The sequence below is a fragment of the Agelaius phoeniceus genome, chromosome 1, assembly GCF_051311805.1.
Source record: "Agelaius phoeniceus isolate bAgePho1 chromosome 1, bAgePho1.hap1, whole genome shotgun sequence".
Lineage (NCBI taxonomy): Eukaryota > Metazoa > Chordata > Aves > Passeriformes > Icteridae > Agelaius > Agelaius phoeniceus.
This window is the reverse complement of record NC_135265.1, coordinates 32848287-32875823: the sequence shown is the minus strand read 5'-3', so window position 1 is coordinate 32875823 and position 27537 is coordinate 32848287. Positions and strand designations below refer to the sequence as shown.

Sequence of the window (27537 nt, the reverse complement as noted above, 5' to 3'; positions counted from 1 at the left end):
AGCGGGGCGCGCGCACGGCCCGCTCTGCAGCGCCATTGGCTGGCGTGACCGCGCTGCGCGCTCCGGTTGGCTGCGGCCGCCGCCAGGCAGCGGCGGGGCCGGGCGGGGTCCGCCCGCCGCTGCCGCTCCCGGCGGGAGGGTGAGTTTGAGTCGCGGCCGCGGCGGAGCCGCCGGGCGGGAGGGTGAGTTCGGTTCCCGGCCGCTCCCGCGGGGACAACTTTTTTTCCCGCGCGGGGCTGGCGCATCCCGACGGGGCAGCCGCGGCCGTCGGGCAACTCGCGGCCGACTGAGCGGAGCCCCCCCCGGGCTGCGGGTCCCGCGCCCCACCCTGGGGCAGCCGGCGGCGCGCGGCTGGGGCGGCCGTGGCTCGCCGGGGCGGCGGGGGGTGCAGGGCGCGGGGAGGGAGGCCGGGAGGGGGCGGCGGAGTTGCCGGGGGCAGGGCCGGTGCCCGGGGGCGATGGAGGGGCAGGGCGGCACCCTGCCCCCGGTGCGGGGCTGCTGGGTGGCGCTCCGGGCACCGGCTGCGGCTTCCCCCGGTCCCGCGGCTCCTCCCGGGGCCCCACCGGCATCCCGGCCGCGTCTGGCCGCCCGCTCGCCTTGCACCGCCCGCACCCGGTCCGGCCGCGGCAGGGCACGGCGGGCATCGCCGGGGCGCCTGGAGGCCGGCGGGGCAGCGGCGCCTTGTGCCGCCGGGAGAAGGCGGCCGGGGCTGCGGGAGAGACAAAGGAGCCGCTCCAGCGGCGTCCCCGGAGCAGGGCGGGCAGCGCGGTGCCTGGCAGCGGGCTACCGGTGCCGCCGCGGACCCTCGGGGGGAGGCTTGGGGCAGAGTTGGGCGGTGCGCTGAGGAACGCCTCCGTGCTGCGGACCCGTCCCGGGGTGCGTTCGGCGGTGCCGCCGCCGCCGCCGCGAGTGGTGTGCCCGCCGCGGGGATGCGGGAGGTGGCAGCAACAGTTCGAACCGCGGAGTTGGGAACCCGAGCGGGCAGCGCCGCGGGCTGCAGGGCTCGTGCCTCCCTGGGCTTCGTGCTCCAACTTGGAGCACATTCAATTGAAGTGGCCTTCCGTGTGCTTGGTGTGTCAAAGGTAAGGATGAAAGCAGAGGTAGTGCCCCTGGATTTGTCTTGTCCCATGTAATCCCGACAGCCATCACGTTTGTTTCCCGTCCAATTGAATTCTAGCTCTCTGCCGAAAAAGCTCCCCAGCCTTAGGTTCACAGGGAGCAGACTTGTGTACTTAAAGATTATGAAGTCCTGTTAGTATGGACCTTTCAGGAGTTTTAACATACACTGCCAGTGTGTGAGGAAATGACTGTAGATGAGCCAAATATTAAAACTTCTACTACATGGTTGGTGTTAGGGTCCTTAACTGCAAATTCAGGTTTAGTGACATTTTTTTAAGGCAAGCTGAGCAAATTGCACTGCATAGAGGCAAGAAGCAGTGTTATGGAGCAAAGCATAGAGTGACATTGGTGACTGCATTTTGTGGTATCTGAAAGGCCTTTCTGCAGTTTTTCCCTCCAATGATGGACTTACATGCAACAGTGGTTTTTCAGAAGTTTGTGCTTTCCACAACATCATTGAAAGGTTGGAGTTAGAAGGGACCTTAAAGATCATATAGTTTCATGCCTCTAATGGCATCTTGCTTTTGTTCTCTCCACCTTTCAGCAAGTTCTTTTATGTTACAAAAACTAAGTAATGTTGTATAATGTGGTCAAATTAATTTGCAATCTATTGTAGTTTCATCAGTGAAATAGTTTTGGTAAAAGTAGTATACTTTGAAGTTGAATTTTAGATCCTTCTGGCAGTGTTTTTGGATGTATTTTTTCCTCTAGAGTTGGAAAAAAGTATTAACCCACTAATTTTGAAATACAAAACCCGTCTGCTTCTCTTCTGTGATAATCTCTATGTGAGGCAAGGCACTTATAATAGGCATTTTATCAGAGGGATGATAATTTTGAGGAAGTTCAGTACTACTTGGGATGATTTAGTAACTGTAACAATTCGCTTCCTTGCAGCAGTGAGCTGTTTTAAAGGGACATGTTATGTTTAATCAGAAAGCTTCTTCCAAGGAAAAAGGCTGTCAGGGGCAGGATCACGTTGAAATTCTGCTGGGTGGGTTTGCTTTCACTTGAGAGAGGCCATGGGAGACATGTTCCCAGGCATAGCTGGGTAGTTAAGTCACTTGGATTCTAATTTTGTGAGGACTTGTGTCATGAGCATGTGTGTGAGATATTGTAGGGCTGGGCACTACAAGTGGTGTGTGTCATCTGTGTTTTACTTAGCACAGTGGGGCTGGCTCTAGGCTGGGAGACAAGCCCATTTCCTGATGCATGTGACTGGGTCAAACATAATAGTAAGTCACTGAGTTAAAGTCTCATTCATAGTACACATTCCTCTAAAACTCAATATCTTGAACCTTCCTCATGTGCATGTCAGGAAATTGATTTTTCATTAAAGCTTACCTTAAGGTACATATTAGGTTGTCTTCTTAACCTGTCACTGACTTTAATGCATGCAATGTGAAAATCACCTTGTTCATTCTAGAGGTTTAAATTATTAGTTATAAAGTGTTGACTAATGTCTGGTTATCTTAATTAGAAAATAAATGATCTGATGTGACACTGTGTCTTTTTCAGGTTCTATGGAGAATGCATGGTTTGCAGAATGATTTCTTAGAGAAAAGTCCCAGGTTTCCCGATTCCCAGGTTTCCCTTTGGGACTAAGAGCTTGTGGAGTATTTGAGACTTTAGGATGAAACTTTCACGAGGCATAAATGTTTATGTTGATGTGAATATTAAAATGTGGTAGCTCTTAACAAAGATCACCTGTGCACTCAGCAAACATACAAAGCCTCCATGGGGAAGAGCTTAGACGTAAATCCGATAGGTGAATTGCCAGGTCAGGTTTCATTGCCAGCCCTTCCCTTTGGCAGATGTGCTCTCTGCATAACCCAGCACGCTTCCTCTCTCACAAATGGAAGACTGGGTGGAAAGCTGATCTGTCCTTAGCTCTCCCATAGGGCTGTGTGGGCAGTTTTGGTAGCAGAAGTGGAAGTTACACCTGTGAATCACTGCACTCACGTGTGTTAGGTCCAGTGTTACCAAGCAGTCAGTCTTCCAACAGCAAGGTGCATGAAATTCAAGCAGGAGATCTGATCTTGCTGTGTAGGAAATGAGAAGCCTGACAATTGGACTTTCCCTGCCTGCATACTCTTGTTTTCTTTGAAGAGAACTAGAGTCCAAATCTTGTACACTTCAGAAAAACCGAAGACTGCCCATCTGTAATTATATTCTGAGGTTAAATAGTTTGACTGGAGTGACCCTGTCTAATCTCTGAGACTTCCATGGGATTATGGAAATACAGCATGCTTAAAACCTGCAGTTTATATGCAGTGTCTTTCAATGTGTTGGTTTGCACTTGGTAGGATGTAGTTGAGAGAGGTTGTTGATTTACTGGAATCTTGTAGTTTCCCTGCTTAGGAGAATTACAACTTTTGTTTTGTTAATGCTGTTCTGTTTAATTATGCTAGTATATATATGTAAAAAAGACCTCTTAAATTAGAATTTTAGGCCTGAGATCTTTTCTTTAAATCTGTGTTTTCTTTCTGTTCCTGGAAAAAAAGCCCTTTTGGCATTTGCTGTTCTCAGTTGCTAGAATTGAAATGGTGATGTATGAAATGCACATTTGGAAGTGGAGAATGTGTTGGAATTAAAGTATTTTTTATTAGCATCAGTTATTTAGAAACTTAAATTGGATTAGTTTACTTGAAATGCTTTGTGAGATAATCTTGGAAGGCAACAACAAGATGTCAGAATAAGGACAGAAATCTATGTCAGTGTTGTTGAAGACAAGGAGTACTAAAGTATGAAAATGTTTCTAATGTGTAGCAACTGCATATTGCTGCTAGGCTGTGTTTAAAGCTGCTGCTTCAGCTCTGCATGCCATTAAAATGTTTATTCCTGCAATGGCCAGACTCTTTCCTCTAATGTGTAAGTGTATGCCCACACTTTTTAGATGAAGTACTTCTACATGAACTTGAGATTTTCTCTAAACACCTGACACTTGAATTACTTAGTTATTTGAAAACATTTAAAAAGTTTTGCACAAGGCTGACAGGTGAAATGCTTCTGCATTTGTTCTTTCTGGAAATCAGATTTCTATCAGAATTTGTGTTAGAACTTTTCTAGCATGAAAACTCAAATACTCTTGTATTAGATACAAAGAAAAAAAATCCGAAACACCAAAACAAACATCTGAAAGATCTAATAACTGCAATAGTTTTCAGCTGATAGCATTTCTAAATGGATATGAAGTATTTTCTTCTACTTGTGGTGAAACTGTTTTGAAGCCTTTGCCCTACTGAGGACCACGTTCAAGAGGAGCAGAATAAAAATAGCATCTTGGCCGAGTCTGTGAGGGCAGCTGTTATTTATGGCAATTTCTTTGGTCACATCCCCACATGAACTTACATGCTTTGCTAACAACTGGAAAGACAGCGAGTGCAAGCAGTCTAACTTACAGCCAAGTGAGTCCTGAAATTGTCTGTATTTGTCTTGTAGTGCCAGAAAGGGGAGGATGTTGGTGTAGGTGTTCGTGTGATGAATTAAGAGTTCTGTTTATAAGGCTTCAGTTTAACTTCTAAATGGTGTGCAAATGTAAAACAGATGGGTTCAATAAACTGTGGTTGTTAGTAGCATTATTTATTAGAACTGAAATCAATAAAGGACATGGAATTTGGACAGATATTTAATTATCATCACTCTTGTATATGGAGAATGCCATGGAAAGTGAGGATGTGCATGAAATGTTTCTTAATTTATAAATAACTGGCAATGCTGAAGAATCATCTGAGTGTTGAGATTAAGACTTAGAAATGGGTTATCTCTTCAAAACAGATGTATGTTTTTGTTTTTCCATCTCTAACCTCTGATGATATGAAATGCTGTGTAGCAACTGAAGCATAGCAAAGAAATGTAGGTGGAAGTAATACTGGTAAAACATGCTTATTGCTGATGCAAAAGTTGCTAAGTATCTGTATTCCATCCTGATTGGCACAAGAGCTCTCATTCTAAACTTTGTGACAAAAAAATGTATACTTGGGGCACTTTTGATAGCTATTAAAGACAGCTTTCTTAGGCTATCTGATCTCATACTTTTACATTTTGTTACTTTTGTCTATTTGGAATCTAACCTTTATTTAAAAATAGCATAGCATGCTCTGAAGCTGCACTGGGTATTAATTAATACACTTCAGTGCTTAAAGCCATGCTGTCTCCTAAGGTTTCCTGCTGTTTGCACTGGATAAATATTTATGCTTCAGCAAGGCATTAATTTCAACCTGACGAACAGTGCATACTACTTTAATATTTTGCTAATGCTAAACACCATGATTCACTCCTTTTGCTATATTTTATTGTGGTTCTTTTTTTTTTAGGAAAGGAGGAAAAAATCCCATTACACTTTAAATATGTGGTAGAGAATTGTATCTAATACTCAACAATTAACCTGTCTAGTAGTCTGAGTATTGTACAATTGCTAGTGCTGGATAATATAAGGTCTCCATGAGCATCTGGTTAATGGACATGTAGTGATTTGTAAAAGTAATTGTTTTCTATTAATTTTTTTTCAATCCTTTAATAGTGTTTACTGTGTTAAAGGAGACGACTGGAATATGTGTAAAAGCGTTAAGTTGACCTAGTAAATTTTTAAAAATTGCATTTGACAAGTTTTTAGCACCAGCTACCTTCTCTGTCAGGATACTGTGAATATTTCCAGTGTACTGTGTAAAACATGTCAGGTATGCTACAGTCACATCTCTACCTGAGGAAGCAGACTAAAGGATCTTCAGGTATAGAAATGATTCTTTATTTTCCCTTTTTTTCACTCCTTTGCAGTATTTGCTGGCTGAAGGAAATTGTGTTTCTTCCAGATTGGAAATAGGTAGACTGCAGCATCGTGTATTTGGTGTTAGGCTGATGAAGGGGAGAACAGTGTGATCAAAGTGGGGGAAGGAGCAGGGTTGAGGAGTTCCTTAGCTCTTGGTGCTTGGTGCTAAAGCAACAATTTTATGATCCTTACAGTTAATTTAGACTCATTTTGCCAGTGAAATGCTGAGTATTATCCTACAGTTTGTGGTTAATAGCACATCTGGTTAAACCAATTACTATATACTCAGCTAAAAGAATATATTTCTTACTGACTTCCTTTAGGCTGTGCCAAAATACCTGCCTGCTTCATGTCTGTCACATGCTGCAGCTGTGCTACTGTTTTTACTCAGTTACAGCTTTTAGGCTCAATAAGCTGCAGTCTTTCCACTCACATCTCTTACGTTCCTAATTGTATTGACTCCGTGTGTCAGGTGTAGAAAGACTAATAGGCTCCTGCATTTTTTCCCCTGCTTTGAACTAAATTCCCAGTGCAGCAGCCAGAGGAGCAGGTGAGAGAGGCTTGTGACAGTAATTCTGCACATCTGCTTACATGTGCATCTGCAGCTTTGTGAGTGCTGGTATAATATTTACCAATTTCTGCCTGTCTTAAGAGAGCGTGATTTATATTTAATTGTAAAGCTGAGCAAAAAATTTTGAGTTTCTTTACCCCTCTCTCTGTTTTCTCAGCAGCATTGTGTGTTGGCACTGTAAATAAGGGTATTTTCACAACAGTCATGTTGTGATGAGACAGTTCAGACTATCAAATTTGTTCTGTTACTTAGTGAAACACAAAAAAGGAAACATCTGTTTTGCTTAGTCTGTAATGATACAGCTTGGAGGATTCTGTTGTCTCAGCTGGAATTGGTTGAAGTTTTGTTGACTTTTCAGTAATGTGTACAAATATAGCAGAACTACTCTTCCAGCACTTCTGCATCATGCTGGGGATTGGCTGAGTAAATTTGCAGTCTCTGCCACTTTTAATTCTTTTGCTGCCTTACTTTAGTTTGGTATATGTATTTTCAATATCATTCTTTTTGTTCTTAGACTGAAATTTAAGAATATCTGAAGCATATGCATTTGCATTGGTTACCAAGGGTTTTTACTAGAATGGAGTGGTTATTTGTGCAGTGATATTTTTCTCCCAGACTGTTACTGGCAAACTGTAGCTGCACAGGGAAGAATGATAATGATTTTCCACCCAAAACAACATAATCAGAGGAGATGTCTAAACTGTGCCGTTCCCTTGTATACATAGTGCACACATACATTCATTCATTCATTCCTTAAGGAATGAATGAATGAAAGGAAAAAAAAAATGAAACCTTTGGTTCATTCCTATTTTAGTGGTCTTCAAAAGTGGCTTAGGTTTTGTCCTGTTTTGGTAAAGAAGTGAATTCTAGTTCACCTGTGCTCACAAAGCCACTCCAGTCCTGTGAAACAGTGGCAGGAATTGCCTTAACCATTTACAGCTACTTCTTAGTGTGGTAGAATAAAAGTCCTGTATAAATTCAGTAGGTGGAGTAGCATGTGGACACATTGGATGTCAAGGGAAGAAGGAGCACCTACATGAAGGTCCTGCTTGTACAGTAAATAGAGGAACTGACAAAAGTGAGAATAGAAAGTTAACTGAGTGATGAAACAGGAACCAAATGATGCCACACCCTTGAAGTTCCTTAAATGTGTCTATAGATGTTAAATCATAGGTGTATAATCTTTTTGTTTTGTGTGATTAACCCTCAAATGTCATTTGGCTTGAAAAGTGCCCATTCACTTAGATTATATTTGGGTTTTTTTCATCCAGTGTGATGGAGGTTGCTTTGCTCTTGGTTCATTGCAACACTTCTTTCATAGGCTTATGACAGTTTTTACAAGCAGAACATGTTGTGTCCAAGGGTTGTTAGGCTGTATTGATGTCCTTTGGCTCTGGTTCATCCAGTCCACTAGGCCCCAAATACATGTGCAATCAATGACCAATTTCCATGTATTGTCACAGCTGTGTCTGCCATTCAAGTGACTTCTCAGACGCTGCTTGTAAGCACAGTACACTAAATCAAGTTCTCAATTTCACAGACCTGAGATTATTACAGAAATAAATTTTGACCACTTTGTAGTTAGGCTACAGAAATATTTGCCTGGCTCTAAATCATCAAATCTGTGCTCTAAGGCAGTACTCTGAATTAATGTCTGATTATAGAAGCACCACTCACTTCTTCTAGGACTACTAGGTATGTAGGATATGTAATAATGCTCTTAAAAGTCAGGCCTGTCTTGAGCAGAAGACATTGTCTGATTTAATGAGAATAAAAGAAAGAGAAAAAGAAAATGAATGTATGCTCTGTTATTTTAAATCTTAAACTGTTTTCTCCTACTAAAGTGGTAACAATAAATTCTTTGGAAACTTTCTGTTGTTGTGACTTTGGAATAATGGCAAATTACTTGATAATACCAATTAACTTGGAAATCTGAACTCAAATAAAGAGTCCTTCCAGAACCTGTATAATTTGAGTTTTATTAGCTTTCTATTTCTTGGAGTAATTAATATTCTGACCTTTAGGTGCTTTCATGAAATGGGAACTTTTTATTTTAAAAGCTTTTTCATCAAACTTGGATTCAATCTGAATTAATACATTTCTTAACATAAGAGAATTATAATCATTTTATACTTTGACAGTATTATGCTTTTGGGATTTGACTTCAAAAAAAATTACAATGCAGAGCAAGACATACAGGGTAGTAAATTCTCTTGAGACTTTGAGTTGCATATATTTTGTCTGTACTACAGCATTTATATGTGACAGTAGATCATTTAATGGATGCATCTTCTGAATGAGACAGAAGCATGGGTCCTGCCTCTAAAAATTTTAGTTGAGAAATCGTGTTTTTCTGTAGCTTGTAAAGTATGTAAAAACCCACAAAATTGTTCCTACTTGCTCTGAAATGTTTTTCAAATGAATGTGTCTAGTCTTGTGAGTGTATGTGGATGGGTTGTTGTGGGGGTGGGGGAATGTGAAGGGATGGGGAAGAATAAGAGAACTGTCATGAAGAGATAAAGCATGTTTCTCCTGAAACTGTTTAACACAGCTAAATACGTGCATTGCATGCATATATTGATGGATAATTTTAATTCTGTAATTTATCAGGGAGCAGTTATCAACCACTAAAACTAAGTCCTAAGGTTATCTGCAGTATTGATGCACCCCTTTTCTGGAAAATGTACCTTTGTATAGATTGTTGGGGTTTTTTTTCCCTGTGAAAATGAGCTACTAAAACACCTGTCAGTAGACTATCATAGATCTCTTTTTGCTGTAAAATCTGGGGTGTATTCCTGATAGCAAGTTCCTGCTTTTCTTTCATGATCTTTAGGATATGGTGGAATGGTGTACTGGAAGTAATATTTTGCAGATAGAAAGCTATCAGGAATGCTAATGCTGCTGCATTGGTAGGGTTAGGGTAATGGGATGTATCATAGCACTTACTTCAAATAAAGGTTCTGGAGTCAAAATGAAACCTTTCCATTGCAGTTGTATTTGATCATATCTGATATTATGCTATATTGTAGATCTTCCCTGGGCAGCCCAGTGTAGTGACACAACTGATCTGGAGAAGTCAATGGGAGCCCCGAGGAGAGTTTCCTTTTCTTTGTGAAGGGCTGGGAGCCCTGGAATGGGTTTGGCCTGAGAGAGAGGCCTGTGCTTTACCAGATAAGGCTGTTCTGGCACAGGAATAGTGTTCCCCAGTTTAATGTTCCCACTGAAACCTTGCAAACCGCAACTACTCACTCAGTCTCCCTTTCCCCCTTTGCTTCCCCTGCGTAGGGATGGAGAGGAGAATTAGGGGCACAAAAAGTAAAGATTACAGATTGAGATAAAAACGGTTTACTGGAAACAGAAACGGGATAAGAAAGTGAACAGTAACAGCTACACTGTCAATAACAAATTGTACAAAATAGGCAAACAATTCATACATGACTGCTCACCATGCAGAACTGGCTACCCAGAGTGCTTCCCCTGGCAATGATGAGAGAATAGCATCTCGCTATGCCCTTCCTAGCTATTGCAAAAATTAACCCTGTCCTGACCTGATTCTGTCATAAGTCACTTCTGAAGCACCCGGGACTTTTGCAGCCCAATTCTCAGTTCGTGGAGCTCCTTACATTTTATGGAGGCAGAAGGATGATTGAGTTGAAATGAAGTCCCAAGAGCTGCTACAAAATTCCTTCCTCATGTGGCTTGTGAAGTATCTTCTAAAGTTAGTGTCTGGCTTGCAGGTTGTCATGGTTTTAGAGGTAGACATCTCTGTTTTCCAAATTGAATGAGGTGCAGATACCTAGAGCAGAGATGGAAATGGGTAGTCTCCTAAAATCTCATTCTTAGCCAGCAGAATTGGGAAGTTTTGGTCAAAAGTCTTGCATTCTTAATGTTGCTGCTAAAAAGTAGGTGAAGAGTCTCTCAAACCTGTCCTGCTTTGTGAAATGCATCTTTTTCCTTCTGGCAGGTCACTGCTAAACTACTTGCCAGATGAATGCTTCTGGATTTGTACTACCTGAAACTATGTGCTGTAATGGTAGAAGGTGTTAAAATTATGTCTTTTACAGTCAATGCTCAGAGATGAGGTTCAGGCCCTGCTCAGTTCTCCACATGCTTTTAGTCATACTCAAGCTGTTGTGCAGCATCTGCCTGTGCATGCTTTACACTGAGAGCCTTTCAGCAGCTGAATTACCCAACACCTTTCTTTTCATATGGCTGAACGTTCCGAACAAACTCTAACATGAGATGACTTGCAATTTTCACTTAGAAAACAAAACTTGGTTTTTAAAGTTAGCTTGCAGCAAATTGACTTCACAAATAGATTAAGTGAATAACTGCCTGTAAAAATAATACTCTGGTAGCATTGAAGGTTGAGGAGGCAAGGAACTGCGTGTCACAGCATTGCTACCAAAATAATGCTTTTGAGAAGATCACTGATTAGTTCAAGGCTTAAATGCAATACTAACATTAAAGCTGCAACACAATTATTCTCTCTATAGTTTATTATATTTCACTGTTTTAAATTTGCCTTTGGGTGACTTCATAGGGATGTAGTGTACTTTGGGCTTAGGGAACTAAGGTGTAAAAGAACAGTAAGTATGTTTGGGGTTCTGTACAGAATGTTTCTTATATGGGGTGGACTTGTGCAGCACTGCTTTCTCTTACAGAGGTGATAAGAGCATTGTGTGATGTACTGTGGAATTAATTGCCAGTTCACTGATGTTCTCAACACGAGTTATGGAAGTCTTGATACACAGAAAACAGACAAGATTTCTAAAGCTTTCTAATTCATTTATTTGGTTAAGCTTGTGCTTGTACTCATTTTAATGTGACTTAATTTGAATTCTATTTCTGTATGATGCATACAGTTATTATCTTGATTTTTCTTTGTATGTGTTGGAACAGTTAACTATATTAATCCAGAAAACATAAGGACAATTAAGACAAGATTTTTCAATTATGTGTGTTTTATTCTAAGATTATGCTGTTTGTATATCTGTTCTTTCTTAAAGACTCAATAAGATGTAAACAGTAATGTTTGCATGAAATAAAAGTGGAAACAAGTATATTTTAGCTGCTAAAAAATGCTTTGAAAGTAATAAATCTTACTTTATTTCCCTATAATGAAACTATTGATGAATTACAGATGATAGCAAAGCTAACATTTGAGGATATACTGCAGATGAAATAGCTTGAAAGAGTAGGGATTCTGCATGCCAGAGAATGGGGTGTAACTGGAGTAAGTTGACTTACAGGTGCTCAGTTTTGGCTGACTGTGGTTCTTAGCATGGCAGATGTACTTAGAGTGTGCATTTGTGCAGTAGGCTACAGGGAAGGAATAGTAAAGCAGGATTTAAAAAGGTAGCAAAGAAGAAGTAGTAGAGGACAATGAGAAAATAAAATTCAAGCTGTGGAAGTTATTTCCTCTTACTTCATTTTGACACTGTACTGTTAGGGCTGCTTTTGTCCTGCTCAAACAATGTAGATCTGATTTACTATGGCTTGTATAAATTCAAGTGAATATATCAGTGCTTGTAGTCTCTTATCTCTGTCCTGGTGACTTGTTTGACTGGCATGAGTAATTTGGTTGTTTTGGAAGACAATTCCCCTTGGTAGTAAAGGGTGAATACAAGGTTAGTGGCATGTGGTTTGTAATTGATTGCTAATCTCAAATTGAGCAAATAAATTTGCCAGAAGTCAAAGGTCAGGACTAAAATCTTGAAAAGCCTGTGCTATTAGGAGTCTTACCTTCTGCTTGAGACTTTTTAGAAAGCTTTAATCATGAATGTTTTGGGTCATGTGTGCCTATGTGACTGTTTACCAGCCATGTAAATGGCCTTGTGGTTTCATGACCTCAACCACAGGTTTGTTGGTTTTTGTTTGGCTTTTTTCCCCTCTTGACAGAATTGAAAGGTTGTAAAAGACTGAGGTACAGTTTGATACATCAAGTATTTGATGCTTTACAGCCCAGAAACCTCCAAACACTATTCTGTGGTACTGGATACTTTGCACAAGAAACAACTGCATTTAAGACAGTTACTTATAGTTTCTGTATGGTCTAGCTGATGTATGGTTGCTTTCTGTAGACTGTTTTTTTCCTTAATTGCTGGCACCAAAACTGAATTGAGGTCTGTCATCTGTGGCTGAATATTAATTTTTAAAAATTGTAATGGCTATCATTCAGGAGGACTTTTCCATTTGGTGGGAAAATATCTATCACTTTGTCATATTCCAAGTGTTAAACTGTTGGACAAGCATATGTGCAGAGGATTGGGAAGTCTTTTTTAAATCTGTATCATGGAAGAGTCCACTGACTGCTGACTCTTTAAGGCTGATGTTCCCCATTGTGATACAAAGTGTAAACTCTGGATAAGAGTGTCTATGTACAGTTGCTTCTATCACTGACAGAGGGGAGGGGAAAACTGAATAATGCCTTTGGCAAGATAAAATTAAAATTGACTGCAGTTTCACTTCCTAAGGTTCAGTAATCTTTACAAACCACTGGAAACAAATGTTCAGAACAGTTATTTTTGTGTGTTCACTACTGTATTATGCAGAAGACTACGGAATGACCATAGTGAACCAGATGAGAATTTCTGAAACCTTATTGTCTAGCAGTGGCTGTTAATAGAGCCCAAGAAAGGAACTGAGAGAAAACTAGAAGAGTGTGCTGGGGGAGCAACCTTTGACTCCAGCTTGCTGAACTAGAAAGTGTTTATATATTTAGTGGCTCTGGGTAGATTTTTCCATGCATATGTGTCAGTGGGGTTTTTTTCTATGCATTTATGTAAAGTTCATGTACCTGGACCTCAATGCATACTTCCTTCCTAAATTATTTTTGGTAATTCTTGTTTGTTTTGAGCCTGTCACCTCTAGTGTCACCTACAACTTGTTAATTCTCTTGTTAGAAGATGCTGAATAACCATCTCTCATTTTAGGAATTTGCCTGAGCCTAAGTCAGTGATGCTTGGTGCACCATAGCTGTCCTGTTTTAAATTGAAGATGGCAATTATCAGAGCATATTTGATACAGAGCCTTTGAGCACTGTTTGCAGTTGTATATTTGAATAGAACATGTGACTGTTTCAGGCTTAGCACAATGGGTGTTTGTTTCTTTGTGAAAGTTTGAAAAAATCAAGAAGTCAGACCTGACCTTTGTGGTTTCTGAAACCTGTTAGAGTGGCTTTTGGAGTCCACAGTAGCATCTGTTTCTTTTCTCAAGAGACTTCAAGTGTTTTGCTGCCCGTTACTGCACCTACAAGTATCTGAACAGAACAGCTTGACCGTATTCAAAATTGTATAGAAGATGAACAGATCACTGTATCACTAAAGTGGGTTGTGCATTAGCATCAGGAAAATACATTCTGTTCTTTGGCAATTGAATCAAGAATACACTTGCCTGAGTGTTCTTTACTGTCCTGTGGCTTACCAAGGATTGTGTCTTTGTCTCTGTAGCGAGGGAGAAGAAAGGGTTCAGCAATGTAAATTTTACATGTAGAATGTAGTCCTTTAAATGAGCTTGATGAATAAGGAAGAGCTGGCTAAAAGGTTTTTAATATTTCTTGTACCACTTCAAAAGGGAAGAAAAGTTGAGTCCTAATTGGCCCATCCCTACTTCTGTGTGCAAACTACTATAGAACAGAAGATGAACATTTACTAGGGGCTTGATCTCTTATGGGCCTGATGCATCCTAATGGAATGCTCACAAGTTTACTTTGTTCCTATTCTGGGGTGAGTTGACAGATTTGGCTAATGCTTCATAAATAGCTTAACTTTCTGCTCCATGTTTCCCTTTTAAGCTTTTTTAATTTTTTTTTTTTTTTATTTTTTAAGCAAATAATACAGACTTCCAACAGCTACTTTACAGATTAGGTAAAGATGAAGTATATGCTTACTCTCCTCTTCCAGTAATTCCCAGAGGATGAGGCTTGAGCAGTTTTTGGCTCCTGTTTTTGTTTTTTCCAGCTCTGTGACTTTCCCTAGAAAATATCTAACGCTGCGGTTTCAGAAGGTCAGTTCTGCAGAACTCAAGCGTTCGTTCTTTATCCAAGTCCAGCCTCCTTTCACTTAATCCAAATTGCATTTACACACATGCATTCTGTGGATGAATTCCACAAATGCTGGGTAGCTGTAAAGAGCAAGAAAGCCACCTATTGGGAGAATTTCTTTTTAAAGAAAAACCTGTGCATGTGTTGTCTGGGATTTCATTCAAAGACATAATTTGATATTATTATAAAGTCTTGTGTGACAGGTATGAAAATCCAAAGCCGTTTAAGTACATGGATGCATTAGTAAGTTTGCCAGAGAATATGTCTTAATTTGTCTTGGCTGGCCCTCCACCAACTCAGTGCATGTAACTTTTTCTCCCTCCTCTATTAAAAACAGGAAATTCAGTAAGTTCCTGATGTATTTGTGCTGTAAAGGGTGAGGAAGGGAAAATTACCTATTTAGGGACTTTGTAGAAGTCTCTTCTAAATGAGACTTGCTTTTGTCTGATAAATTTCTTTGGTATCTTATTCAAGTTACCATTTTTTCTTTTGTTTCAGGTGAGTAGTGTATTTCCAAAGGAAGGAGACTTACATTATTGCATTAGAATAGAGCAAGACCAATTAACAGCTGTCAGAGGCTGCTTAGGACTTGGGAACTTGTTAATTATTATTTCTTATAAATCCTGCCTTTGGCTGCTAATCCAAGTTGAGAGTCTTGTGGAAAATACTCCAAAGTGCTTTTAACTCACAAGGCATGAGAATACAGATTATATTAGCCATATAAATATAGACAATTAATTAGCCTGCTTAAACTATGCCTGCTTTCATGTGGCAAATATGAAGTAAATATCAAGTAAAGCCACTTTAGGTAAGTGTATTATCTCATACATTTCATGTATGAGATAAACTAAGAATATATATATTGTCTGATAAAAATTCAACAGTCCTGAACCACCTGGCTGTTACTGAGCTCCATCATAAGTAGCTTTGTGGTATTTAAATAATTGAGACTTCCTTTTCCTATAAAAATCTTCATCAGGACGTCCAGATGAACAAGGAGCATGGGGACATTGGAAGCTGCTTTTCATATTTAATCAAAGTATTGTTTGGTTTGTGGTGACAAAAGTTGTTTTTAAAGAAATTCTCAAACTCCACTCATTTGAAATCTTTGCAGGGACTTTAGTAGGAAGAGACCAAGAAAAATAATTATTTAAAGAGAATTACATGCTGATGTACCTTAAAGCAAGAGAACTACACACTGATGTACCTTAAACCTAGACTTTCTTTGGGAAAAATGCTGTGTAGTGTTTGCTGTATTATTTGAACTTACATTACAGATTTGGTATTTATAAAGTACATTCCAAATGCAATTTTACACTTTTCCCCCCTCTTTTTTTTATCCTCAAAGTAGCAGGTATTTACTTTATCCACATTATGTTGCTTTAATTCTGTAGTGCCTGGGACATCTCATGCTTACAGTGGCCTATATCTTGCAGCTATATCCACTGAAACAAAGCTGTAATTAAGGCATGCTTTTTTAATCCTCTGGGTCTTTTTTTTTTTTTTAAGTTTAACAGATGGTATAAATTAAGCCTTATTTTGGTGCACTTAGTGTTAAAAATCCCACTTTAGAGTTACTTTTTTAAAACTTTTTGTGGGCTTCAGCAAAAAATTGTGTTGTTAACTGAAACCTGTTAATCCTTCTTTTGGAACAGTCTTGGGTTTTCAAACTCTGTCCAAATATTGTGCCAGTCCAACTTGATCAGTTATGTAACTGGAACAAAATGAGGCAATCCTCAGTAAAGCAGTAGGTTCTCTGCCTGTTTAAATAGATCCCACACAGCTGATATGTGGAATTAAAGCTTTTTTTTCCTTCTGGGGGACATCAATTGAACACATAATCCATGTCTTCAAGGAAAATAATTGTAAAGTTACGAGTTCTTATTTGTGATACTCAAATGTGTATTGCTGTGGTTTAAGCGGATATATATGGATTTTTTAAAGTATGAAGGTAAAATAAGGACAGTCTATACCCTGTGTGTTTCTACTGCCTTAACTCTCAGTGGAATGCCTCTGCTACTTTAAAAATAAATATAAAAGATCTGATCAGCAAAAACTTTGTCCTATTTCTTTTCTACAAATGTCATTTCAAAGGTTCATACTGTTGCAAAAAAAAAAAAAGGTCATCTCTAAATACTGAGTCATAAAATTAGTCATAAAAACTTAAAGTATTTTTCCAATGGCTAATGCCAGCCAAGGATGCTCTTAATTTTTTACTGGTCAAATGAAACCTCTGTTCTCTGGGAACCCTTAATCTGAAAATAATGCTTGATGGATCACTAGAGAAGGGTGAGAAAAAGATGAATCTCTTGGATATGGGGTATCAACTACACACTTGGTGTAGGCAAGACTCCTGCTGGCTCTTTTAAATAATGGTATTTTTGCTTTGAGCAATCAGTATTAGGACAGGTATTTGTGCTATTAATGGGGCTCAGTAGGGGATGGTTCCTGTTGTCAGCAGTGCTGGAGCATGAGACTCTGCAAAAGCCTTTGTCCACCTCCATAGGAATGAAAGTAGGGCCAGTGGCTTGTGGGATTCTGTAGGAACTGGCAAGGGGGTTGCTTCAGTAATTGTAGTAGGACTATTCTTTGTGTTTGTTAGCATGTGGTGTTACCCTTCAAAGCCTCCCTTCACAGCAGGGTCTCATGCACAACCTATGCTGGGCAGTCAGGGGCTGCTCCTCTGTATTTTCATTGTTACACCTTCAGGGACTGTCAGTGCTGATCAGAAAGACTTGGTATTCAGCTATAAATTAATATACATGGCAGTCCTTCCCATTTCTTTGTTGATACAGGATGAAAGAATGGGTGAGGTTTAAATGGATCTTTGGTGATCATGAAGTCCAGCCTCCTTTGCTCAAAGTAGTGAAAATTGGAACAGGTGTCTGTCTGGCTGCTCAAGATCTTCTCAAACTGGGTTTTCAACTTCTCCAGTTGGGGACTCCTCAACCACTCTGGCACCTGAGGCAATTTTCTGTGCTCTGAGATCCAGGGTTCCTGGGGGATGCTCTTGCTGGTAACAACAGAGGTAAAGGTGACAGTGAGTACCTTGGCCTTTCCTGTATCTTCTCTCAGCAGATCCCCTGCTGATTCAGTCATGGAGCCCTAGCTTTCCTGTTGCTATTTTTGCAAAAGCCCATGAACCATTCTAGAACATTCCTGATCCTCCTTCTTGCTTTGATCCTTCTTACTGGGATCCTGTGATCTACTTTGTCATGGTCATTGCAGCTGTGTCTGCCCTGACCTTGACACCACTAGCCACTTTTTCCATGTTTGTAGTTTCCCATGTTTAGCAGAGGGCCTGCTTTTGGCTCCTCAGTCCCCTGTTTCAGGTTGTTCCCTCTTCTGTTTCCCCTCCAAGAGATAAGAGGGTAGTTCATGTTCATGTGAGGACCAGGTGCCTGAGGCTTCTTCTTCTGTATATGAAGAGGAATTCCTGTGTTTTGTCTTGCTCAGGTGATGAGTAGCAAACACCTACAGTAATGTCACCCATGTTATTCTGCCCTCTCATATGTGACCCATAAGCTCCCAGCTGTCTCATTGTCCACAGCAGGGCCATGCTCCTTGTGTCCCTGCTGCTCTCCCAACAAAGGGCAGCTTTTCTCCCCCACAAGCCTTGAGGAGCCCATATCCAGCCATGGCAGTGGAATGGTCTCCAAAAATTAAATGCTTACGCTTCCTTGGCCCTTGCCTGTTGTCCTTTCATCCTCCAAAGGCAGTGTTTTCTAAGCTTTGTGCAGACTTGTGTGTCTTTGTAGGGTTGGGAGAGGACATTGCCACAGCTGCTTTCCTGGGATTTCACATGTCCCAGTCCATTATTTAATGATCATGCAAGTGAGGAGAAGGGGCACAGAAGTCCCTGGTTGCCTTATGTTATTATTGTGTATTACGATGAAATGAAATGAAAATGAAATTGCTGGACAGCCTGTTCTGTTTTATTCCTTTTACCATTCATGTCTGAATAGTAATTTCCTCCCAACCCTGTCTGTATCCTGGTCACTACTCAAAGCCTTATTTAACTTTGAGCTTTCTCCACTCCCCTTGCTTTGGAGGGTTATAGGGAGCTCTTGCTATTATCATGTCTGGTTCTTCTCCCTTGAGGCTTCTTAAAATATACTGTATATAGTCTGTATATGCTCTACTACAGTCTGGATTTCAGAATAAAATACCTGTATTTGTGTTATAAAAGGCAATTCTTACCTCCATCTTTTCCTTCCTTGTCTTTCCCAGACAAGCCCATACTTGGATATCAATACTTCAAAACTAATTTTAAACTGGCAAAGTAAAACTTGGTGGGATATCTCCCATGACTGAACATTTCACCAAGAAAGACAGTGTTAATTTTTTCCTCCGATGAGTATTTAATTTTGTCACTGGTTGAAATCCATGGGCACAATTTGGATAAGCTAACAGCATGCTCTTTTAACTTCTAGTACTTTTGTATCTTAATGATATATTGGTCTTTTGTGTTAGAAGAAGCTGCTCCAAGGGGCAATTGTTTTTATGTGGTTTCTCAAAATTTGAAGAAAAATCAGGAATTAATTTAGTAGCCATTCTGCATCTCTTGTGTTCAAGTCCTATTGCTGATGGCCTCTCTCTGTCTGAGACTGGGCAGAATGTTGGGCTGGGGAGGCTGTCTCAGGCTCCATGCAGAGGCAGCAGGCTCATTGTCCTGCAGTTGCCATGGTGGGGGAGGACTGAAAGGTTTTCCATCTGCCTTTATTTCAGTGACCTTTTCCAAGCTGGGAATTGCAGTTGACTTGGAAAAACCTAAACAGAGTTTAGGTTCTCTTCAGTGAGTCCATACAGTTTGCTCTCGAGTCTTGTAAGCTGAAAAATAAATTGAAATTGAGGAGGGTAATATTTTCTGTTTTCAGAATGCCATTTCTGAAAATCTTTGACTTGCTTCCCACGCAATATATAGTTGGAATTTATTAAACTGCTGTATGTGAAGACTCCTGTGCTTAATGCTTCCAGCAGCGTGCATAAGTGAGGTACAATAAAAGTTCAAAGTAATGTCAGCATGTAAAAATGTTAACAAGTAAAAGCATGATTAGATTCTTTAAATATTCACAGAGACCTAATTTTCATCATCTACTTAATGTAGTGACTGGAGTATTCACAAACTGTGTTTGCTTATTCTTTCAGGCTGAAGGTTTTGAAGCAGATGTTGGAAGATGTTAGCTGTGGATACTGGGGTTGTGGAGGAGTGGTTATCAGAGTTCAAGGTAATACACTCTCCAATACGTAGCCAGAAGTGTTGAATCACTGCTGGTGAAGTGTGCAGGAGTGCTTGCATCTCTAGAAAAAGGAAGATATGAGCCTTGGGTTTTGCTGAGATTATGCGATAAATACAAATGTCTCCATGAAAGGGTTTTTTTCCATGCCTCTTTGGGGCTACATACTTCCTGACAGAGAGCAGTGAAAATGTATATCATAGATGACTGATTTTATTGGTTTGAGTACCAGACATGACTGTAGGTTTTGCTCCTGCTCTGCTTAGATACACTGGAAATATGTTTTCCTGTCTGTGGAGTGGAGTCCTTTCAAGGACTGGAGATAAGAATTACTGTAAGACTTGTGTACATTTAAACATACATCTTCTAAAAGAGTTGTTAAAAACATTAGATTTTTACCTTCTTAAGTATTGGCAAAAATATGTTTCGTGTTAGAGAAGAGTTGGAATTTGCATTACCTGGAATTTGTGCTTTTCCACAGTAATTCTGTATCTGGTAATAATGTTCACTACCTGTGTAGAGTTGGTCTTGAAAACTCCTTGAAGTATGGATCTGAAAAGTGTAAAAGTTTCACAGGACTGACATCTCACAGTGAAATTTCAGTGGCTGTTGCATTTTTGTAACTTTTTAAAAATCAATTTCCTGTCTGCTGTTGTTACATTCCCTATGAAATTGCAAGGTGACAGAGTGCAGTATATCTTCTGGCAACACTCTGAAAATGTGGCGATTTCTTTGTGAAACAAGGTTTAGTTTATAGTAAACTCTGATAAACAGTGATTTGTAATGGAAAATTTTTGAAATAGCTGTTATATTTAATGATAGAAATTGCTTATAATATTTTTTATTTCAGACACTGCCAGAAGCATCCATATCCAGCTATGCTACCAGCTTGAAAGACAAAACTGCTTTGATTTCATCTCTTTACAAAGTAATTCAGGAGCCACAGAGTGAAGTGAGTATTTTGGATCTCTCACCCAAAATGTCTGACATAACACTGGCAGAATGAAACCAAGACCTTGTATGCTAGGTAATAGATGAAGAGTCTCCTTCAAAAAGTTGTTCTTAGCCATGACATACTATCATGGAAAAAAATTTGTAAGTTTTGTAACCTACTGATCATAGTTAAGCTTGTAGGTCACATTCATGGGCTTCAGGACTTGGATGTAGAATTGAGAAATGCATCAAGGAATTGAAAAGATGTTTGTGTCTGACAGAATTCTTTCTGTAATTAAAACTTGAATGTGAATCTCTTGGTGTCAGAAGCTTGTCTATATAATGCAAGAGAACAAGTTAGGTTAGCCATCTATTTTAAATTGTTGCTTAGGTTTTTTAAGGTTTTTTTTGTTGTTTGACATGCATATGATATAAAGACATGGATTTATACATGGAATGTACCCTTACTGAAATGAGGGGAAAATGTGAAAAAAATTGTGGGAAAGGGGGGCAGGTTTTCTCAGTACCTGTACTAAGAAGGTTCTGTGTCCCATGACTGCCCTTGTTTTAAATGTCCAGGTATGTTCAGAACATCCTGATCTGGGTTTAATTGTGTTGTTGTTAACTGCCTTGTACCATCTGGAAATCCTTTTGTGCATTATTTTAATACTGCACCAAATCCTTAATTCTTCTGAAAAGACCCAGAAATAAGGCAACAATCCCAAAGTTTGAGATTATGGCAGTACTAAAGGTCAGAAGATAAAAAGCTTTTATATATATGCTTTTGGAGAGAATGCTGATAGTGAAACTCTCAGGTTGTCCAGCAAAGAACAAATTTACTTTTAATTTGCTGCTCAGAAAGGCATTGTGAATCATTCCAACTACTGAGTCAAGCCTGTCTGGTCTTCAGAATTCGTAGCAAAATGTAAATTAATCTGATGAGTCTCCCTATTGATAGCCTAATTAATACTTTCATAAGTTCTTTGATTTCTTACTACTTCTGACTATCACTAGGTTTCTCAGGGGCCTTAGTAGCAGGGTGCTGCTGCAACTTCTGCTTGAAAAGGTTGTTGGGATAATTCCAGGAGCAAGGTATTGAAGATTTCACTGTTCGTGAGACTTTGAATTGAAATGAAAAGCTAGTGCTGACAGTGAGTGTTGTGCTGCCTTGAGAAAAAGTCCTAAAATGTTTTTTGGACTGTTCTCCAAGTAGCCATTGCTTTGTGGGAGAGGCCACTTGGAGCTTTCCACATTGTGAAAACAATTACAAGCCAGCAGTTAAAAAGAAAAGTAATATCTTCCAACTGCTGTTTGAGATCTGTTAGCTGCATTGTGTAATGTCAGCTTGCTGCACTGTGGAGGGTGTGTGCTGTCCTCTCTTACCTCAAGAGTGTAATGCAAAGGGGAAGCATTAATGCATGAACACTACAAATACTGCAGAGTTTAAAAATGGACAAACAACCCTATCTGTACACCTTTGAGTGTATGCACTTACAATAATTATGAGTACCATAAAATTGTGATTAATCTTATTTTGCGGGATAGATGAGGGGTTTTTTTAAGCATTTGAAAAGTAATCATGGGTATTGGCATCTGTAACTGCATTTTTCTGCTGGTTCATCTTTGCTTTTTATATGAGTTGTTTTGGTTTGCTTTTCCAAAAAATTAATTAGCCATTTGTAAGATAAATGGACTGCTTGTTTAACATCCACTTCATAGTAGCTGTGTTACTAAAGACTTTATTAGTTACTTTTGAGGTTCCTGAGCCACTTGCTAGGTGAAAAATGTAGTTTAGTGAAAGGAGAGTCCAGAAGATGTGTAGATTTAAAGGACTTAAAATTCACTAAAGACTTCCAGTGGTCAAAAATAATTAAATATATATGTGATTTTTTTTTTAAAGACTGAAGTTCTTTTGCTTTTTACTTAAAACACTCTTGCTGTCTTTTTAGATAGGAGCCAAACAGGCACTTGCATTAAGAAATAGCAAGTGTTTGGTGTGTCTAACACACTTGGGTGCAGCTTAAAAGGAAGAGGGATGAAATTGCTTGGACATTGTTCTGTTCCAGCATTAAAAAATGTCTCAGTCTAGTTCTTTTAGAACTGCTTGGTTCAAAATGATATCTTGAAACAGCAACAGTCATTAGTGCATTTTGATATTAGGTTGTAGCATGTGGTGGCATTTTGAGGAAGAAAATCTGTTTTGTACTGATTATGCATCTCAATGTGCTGATACAAAGCTGTCTGAAGTGAGATAACGACGTAAACATGGATACCTGTCACAGCTATTTATGGGCCTTTTAAAGTTCAAACACATCATTCAGAACTGGTACTTCATTATGGGAAGGATGTGAATTGTGTAAAAAATATAAGCTGAATATGGAGCACAGTTCTGCTGGTAAGGTTTTCTAGAAGGATCTTTGCTGTACTGCTCTTAAAACTGATGACTAGTTCAGCTTGGCATGGCTTTTTTGCCTTTACTGTAGAATTTTCAGGGATGATATTTCCAAAGTGGAGCTATATCTCTCAGAAGCTAAAAGTTCCTCTTTTTTAGAATGGATCAGATTGTCCCAGATTACTTCTTAAAAAAGAACTCAAATCTGCTAAGATCTTTCAGTTTCAGAAGTAGCTTTGGGAGGTAAGAAATGTTGACTTGACTTTTTTCCATGTTCAGGAGGAAAAGCTTAGGAAAGCAAGCAGGTATTTTTCTAGCGTGGTCTCCCTGGTGATTTTGCCTCCTTTGCTTCAATAAAGGGAAGAATATAGAATTGCCTTTCTTATTTTTCTGAAAACTTACTCTACTAAAACTAAAGTTGTGATGTAGATAAATAGCAGGACTGAATTTAGTAGTTCAGCTTGCTTTGAAAGTGCCTGCTGTTTTTGACAATATTTTCTAATTGGAGAAAATTAGGAAATCTAATTTCCATACATTGACAGGTGGTGCTTAACACAGTGTTTCATCCTTATATCAGAGGTAGGTGGTAGCAAAAGAAGGCACATTAAATCCAGAAACACCATCAGGCTGATAACTTCATTGTTTTAAAATCTTTTTTTAACTTGGTCTAGCTCAGTGTATTACTTCCAGTTCAGTGTTTTACATCCACTTGTATCAGCTTAACAAATTTGATTCTAAAATTACTCCTGAGGCTTCCCATTTCTGTCTCAAGTGTATAAATACATTGAAGCTTCTAGAAGCTTATAATGAGAGTGGGAAAATAAACTTATTCTATTTTGTATTAAGTTTTTGTAATACTTGGAATATAAGTCATACAGCTCTTCTCACTAGGTGGGTAAAGCTTCTAGCTTCATTTTGTGTATGCTTTTGGAGTTGTAGAATAACAAGACCTTTTGTTCAGGTACTTTGCCTGTATATTAGAGATACTGAGAAGTATGAGGGATGTGATAACTATCCTCTATTTTTTGCCTTTGAGGCTGGAGGAAGTGAGCCAAAACCAAGGCAAAGCAGCCATTGGAATTTTTTATTCATGTAGTATGAATGACTCTACTTTCATCATACAAAAGTATGTTATAGGCATGAAAGTGTGTAAGGTGACTTGAGCAGTTACTGTATCAGTCATGCCCTGATAACTTAAATGTCATTTTTATCAGTTTACAGTTTTGGCTAAAGTATTGATCCAGGCAAAGTTGCAGATTTTTGTAATGTTTTATTCATTCATGATTGTAACTTGTATTTCAGCTTCTGGAGCCAGTTTGCCACCAGCTCTTTGAGTTCTACCGCAGCGGCGAGGAGCAATTGCTGCGCTTTACGCTGCAGTTCCTGCCAGAATTGATGTGGTGCTATCTTGCTGTCTCAGCCAGCAGAGACTTGCAGAGCAGTGGATGCATAGAGGCTCTTCTCCTAGGAGTTTATAACTTGGTTTGTATTTCAACATTTTGTTTTGGAATTAAAATGAAGTGATTATTTCAGTCCCAACTCTTCAAATCGGTATCTGTCAGAAATCTTCAACATGAACTTTCATTTCTTGGTCAATATTTTCTCTGCTCTTTCTGTGGTTCTTGAATTTTTTGTTACTTATTTTTTGGTATGGTGATTAAACTCACATTCTGCTTGAGAACTTTCAAGGCACTGCTTTGGAAATTGTTGCCTGTGTTTTGACTATATGGACAAAAACCACAAAAAAAAATTACTTTCAACTAATACTTGACTGTTTGTTGCTATATCTGTGCTTTGAAGAACAGAATTAATAAGGAACCCTTAAAAGCACCATATTTTAGTCTTTTAATGGCTATTTTGAAATACTTAGTGGTTTTTTATGTCTGTTGGGATTCTTGTCTGTGTAGTTTGTTCTGGTTGTTTTAGGAAGGCTTTTTGTGAAGCGAAATAGTGATATCAAGTCTCTTCATCTGAAAATCTGGAGAAGGCAGCTGGTATCCATCTCCTAGAAATAATCATAGGTGTCTTCACCAAGCAAATGGAAATATCTTTTTCACCCAGGAGTCTAATTTAAGAGACACTAGCCCTTATGTTCCACTCCTCCTGAGGCAGAGTACAAGCTTCCTGCCTTTTCTGTATGCTTAGTTGTATCTGACAAGAAGAACATTCCTGAAAAGCATTTGCTCTTATCTTCTGCCTTAAGGCAATTCACTCCTTTCTATCCATGATGAAGTAATTTAGGGTGGTTCATGGATGTGACTGTAATCACTTGTTTTTCTCCCAGAAGAGATTACATTTAAGTTAAGCTTGAAACCAGTCTGGTAACATCCTCTCTTAGCTGTAAAGAGGTTCTTTCTCAATTAGTAACTTGGCTTTCCATCTCCAGCTGCCTGGGGTCATAAGAATTTCACAGCAAGCTTCTCTAGGAAGCTGTAGAGATCAGCATGGCTCTTGGGAACTTTCTTCCCTGTTTTGCTTCAAGACATAAGGAATGCTTCTGGTAAAGCAGTGCCTTGTACTCACGCTGACTTCTTCCCTGCTGTTGCATAAAATTTATAACTGAAACAATCAAGATGGTATTGTTCTTTAGTGTACAGGTTGAAAAGGTAGTAGGTGACCTGCTTAGTTACTTACTTTCTCTTTAACCAACAACTTTATGTATTCAAAACCAAGAGGAAACATGAAGCCTAATATAAAAGTAATTCCATACTCTAAATATGTAGAGTGGACTCTTGGAAACTTAACATTCAGTAGGAGTCCTGCAGTTTCTTACTGAAGGAAAATGAAAAATGAAAAATTTTGCTCAGAATAATTTTAAATTGCTGCATTGTGGGGGGTGTGGAATTATTGTGGCTGAACCTTGAGATCATGAACTGGATTGTTCTACATTCAGCTTAGGGATGTACAGTGGTAATGCATGCAGTTGAAATTTTTTGCTTTCCTAGCTGTAGTTATCAGAGTGTTTTTTTAATACACTTCATATACTGTAATACACATCATACACTACAAATACATCTTGAAATGTACTCCTGAAACTTAATTAAAAATCTGATTATAATGAAGAATACAAATATTAATATTTTTAGAATTTAGAAGCTTGAATGTAGCCATTTTCTTTCCCTTTCTCCTATATATTGAAGAACATGTTTTCCACATTTATCCAGGAACAATATTAAAAATTAAAGTATAGTGGTTTATGTGGAGAGTGGAGAAGCTGTGCAGCTTTTCAGAAGGAGCAGCTCTGTGTGCTCTTTAAATCCTTTTCAGTCTTCCTTTACTGCTTCATCTTTTATTTTAAGACAGGAGTTTTAATAATTACTATGTGAAGTTAGACCTTCAGCCTTCCAACACATGGGTGTTAGGAGACACTGAAACGTCTCTCTAATTATTACTTCTAGATATATGAAATCAGCTGCTGAAATTTAGAAAAGAGGGAACTAAAATCTAGTGTGTGGTGTTTGTTTTGGTCAAGTCTGCTTTGGATCTTTAAAATTTTTTTATTTCAAATACTCCACTGCTCTTCTGTGGTACAAAACCACATCTTGTTTTGCCTTACCCATTAGTCTTCTGTTAGCTTACAGGAGCAAGAAGTCTGCCAGCTACTGCTGTGGTGGTATCTTTCAGGAAAGTAGCTTCTCTAAAGCTGTGCATCCATGCTTCTTTTAATTCCATAGAGTGAATTATCAGACTTGGGCTTTTGCAAGTGCTGTGGTCTGCTGCTCTCAAACCTTATGAGGCTGCAGTCATTCCAGAGCTGTAATATTTCCAAAACAAATTACTTGTTGAGTGCTTACTTGATGGTTAATAGTTTTCAGAATAGAATTATTGATTGTTAACCTTCACAATTAGCAAACAGTGTATAATTAAAAAAAGGTCGTGTTGTTTTAAACATGATGTTTCCTCTTAGTGTTTTTAATGTGGGTTATGTGTGCAAATGGATGTGCCCTCGGCCAAGTTACTTGAAGAGTTTTCATTAACAAGCAAAATGTGCTGTGGTAGAAAGGAAATAGAGAGAGAATTTCTAGCTTGCAGCTTGGATTGTTATAGTATCCCTATCAGTCCCCATAATAAATAATATTTAATACTTTAGGATGTCTGTTTTCTGTAGTACAGTGTAACCATTGATATCTTCTGTCTTTTTCAGGAGATAGTTGACAAAGAGGGACATAACAAAGTGCTGAGTTTCACAATTCCATCTTTGTCCAAACCTTCTGTCTATCATGAAGTAAGTGACAGATACAAAGTGAAATTCCTGATTGAGAAGGGCAGTGTTACCATGATTGTCAGGGGTCTTGGCCAATCAAATATCTCCCAAGGCTGCAGGCATCTCACTGGGCAGAACTTGAAGGGGCATGGAGTTCAAGCCAATGAGAGCATGCAGACTGGGTCTTTCAAATGCCCTATATGCTTTGGGAGCCTGTTTGTTAAGAACAAAAGTGGAAAGTAGTTTTAACATGTTGTCTGATGACATAGGAA

General features: G+C 39.3%; 1 protein-coding gene across 5 annotated transcripts in view; it reads left to right on the top strand.

Moving 5' to 3' along the window:
* HYCC1 (hyccin PI4KA lipid kinase complex subunit 1) overlaps positions 1–27537 on the top strand; it is a 43441-nt gene continuing 15904 nt past the window's right edge. For 3 of the 5 annotated variants that reach the window (XM_054655094.2, XM_077176023.1, XM_077176020.1), the window contains exons 1-5: positions 79–182; positions 19648–19727; positions 20587–20688; positions 24364–24543; positions 27206–27286. In XM_054655094.2, coding sequence (XP_054511069.2) covers positions 19677–19727; positions 20587–20688; positions 24364–24543; positions 27206–27286 — 414 coding nt within the window. In that variant the 5' untranslated portion in view covers positions 79–182; positions 19648–19676. Of the gene's footprint in view, positions 183–639; positions 1083–19647; positions 19728–20586; positions 20689–24363; positions 24544–27205; positions 27287–27537 lie in introns of those variants that run through there. The other 2 variants (XM_077176010.1, XM_054655085.2) reach the window with 2 other exon arrangements.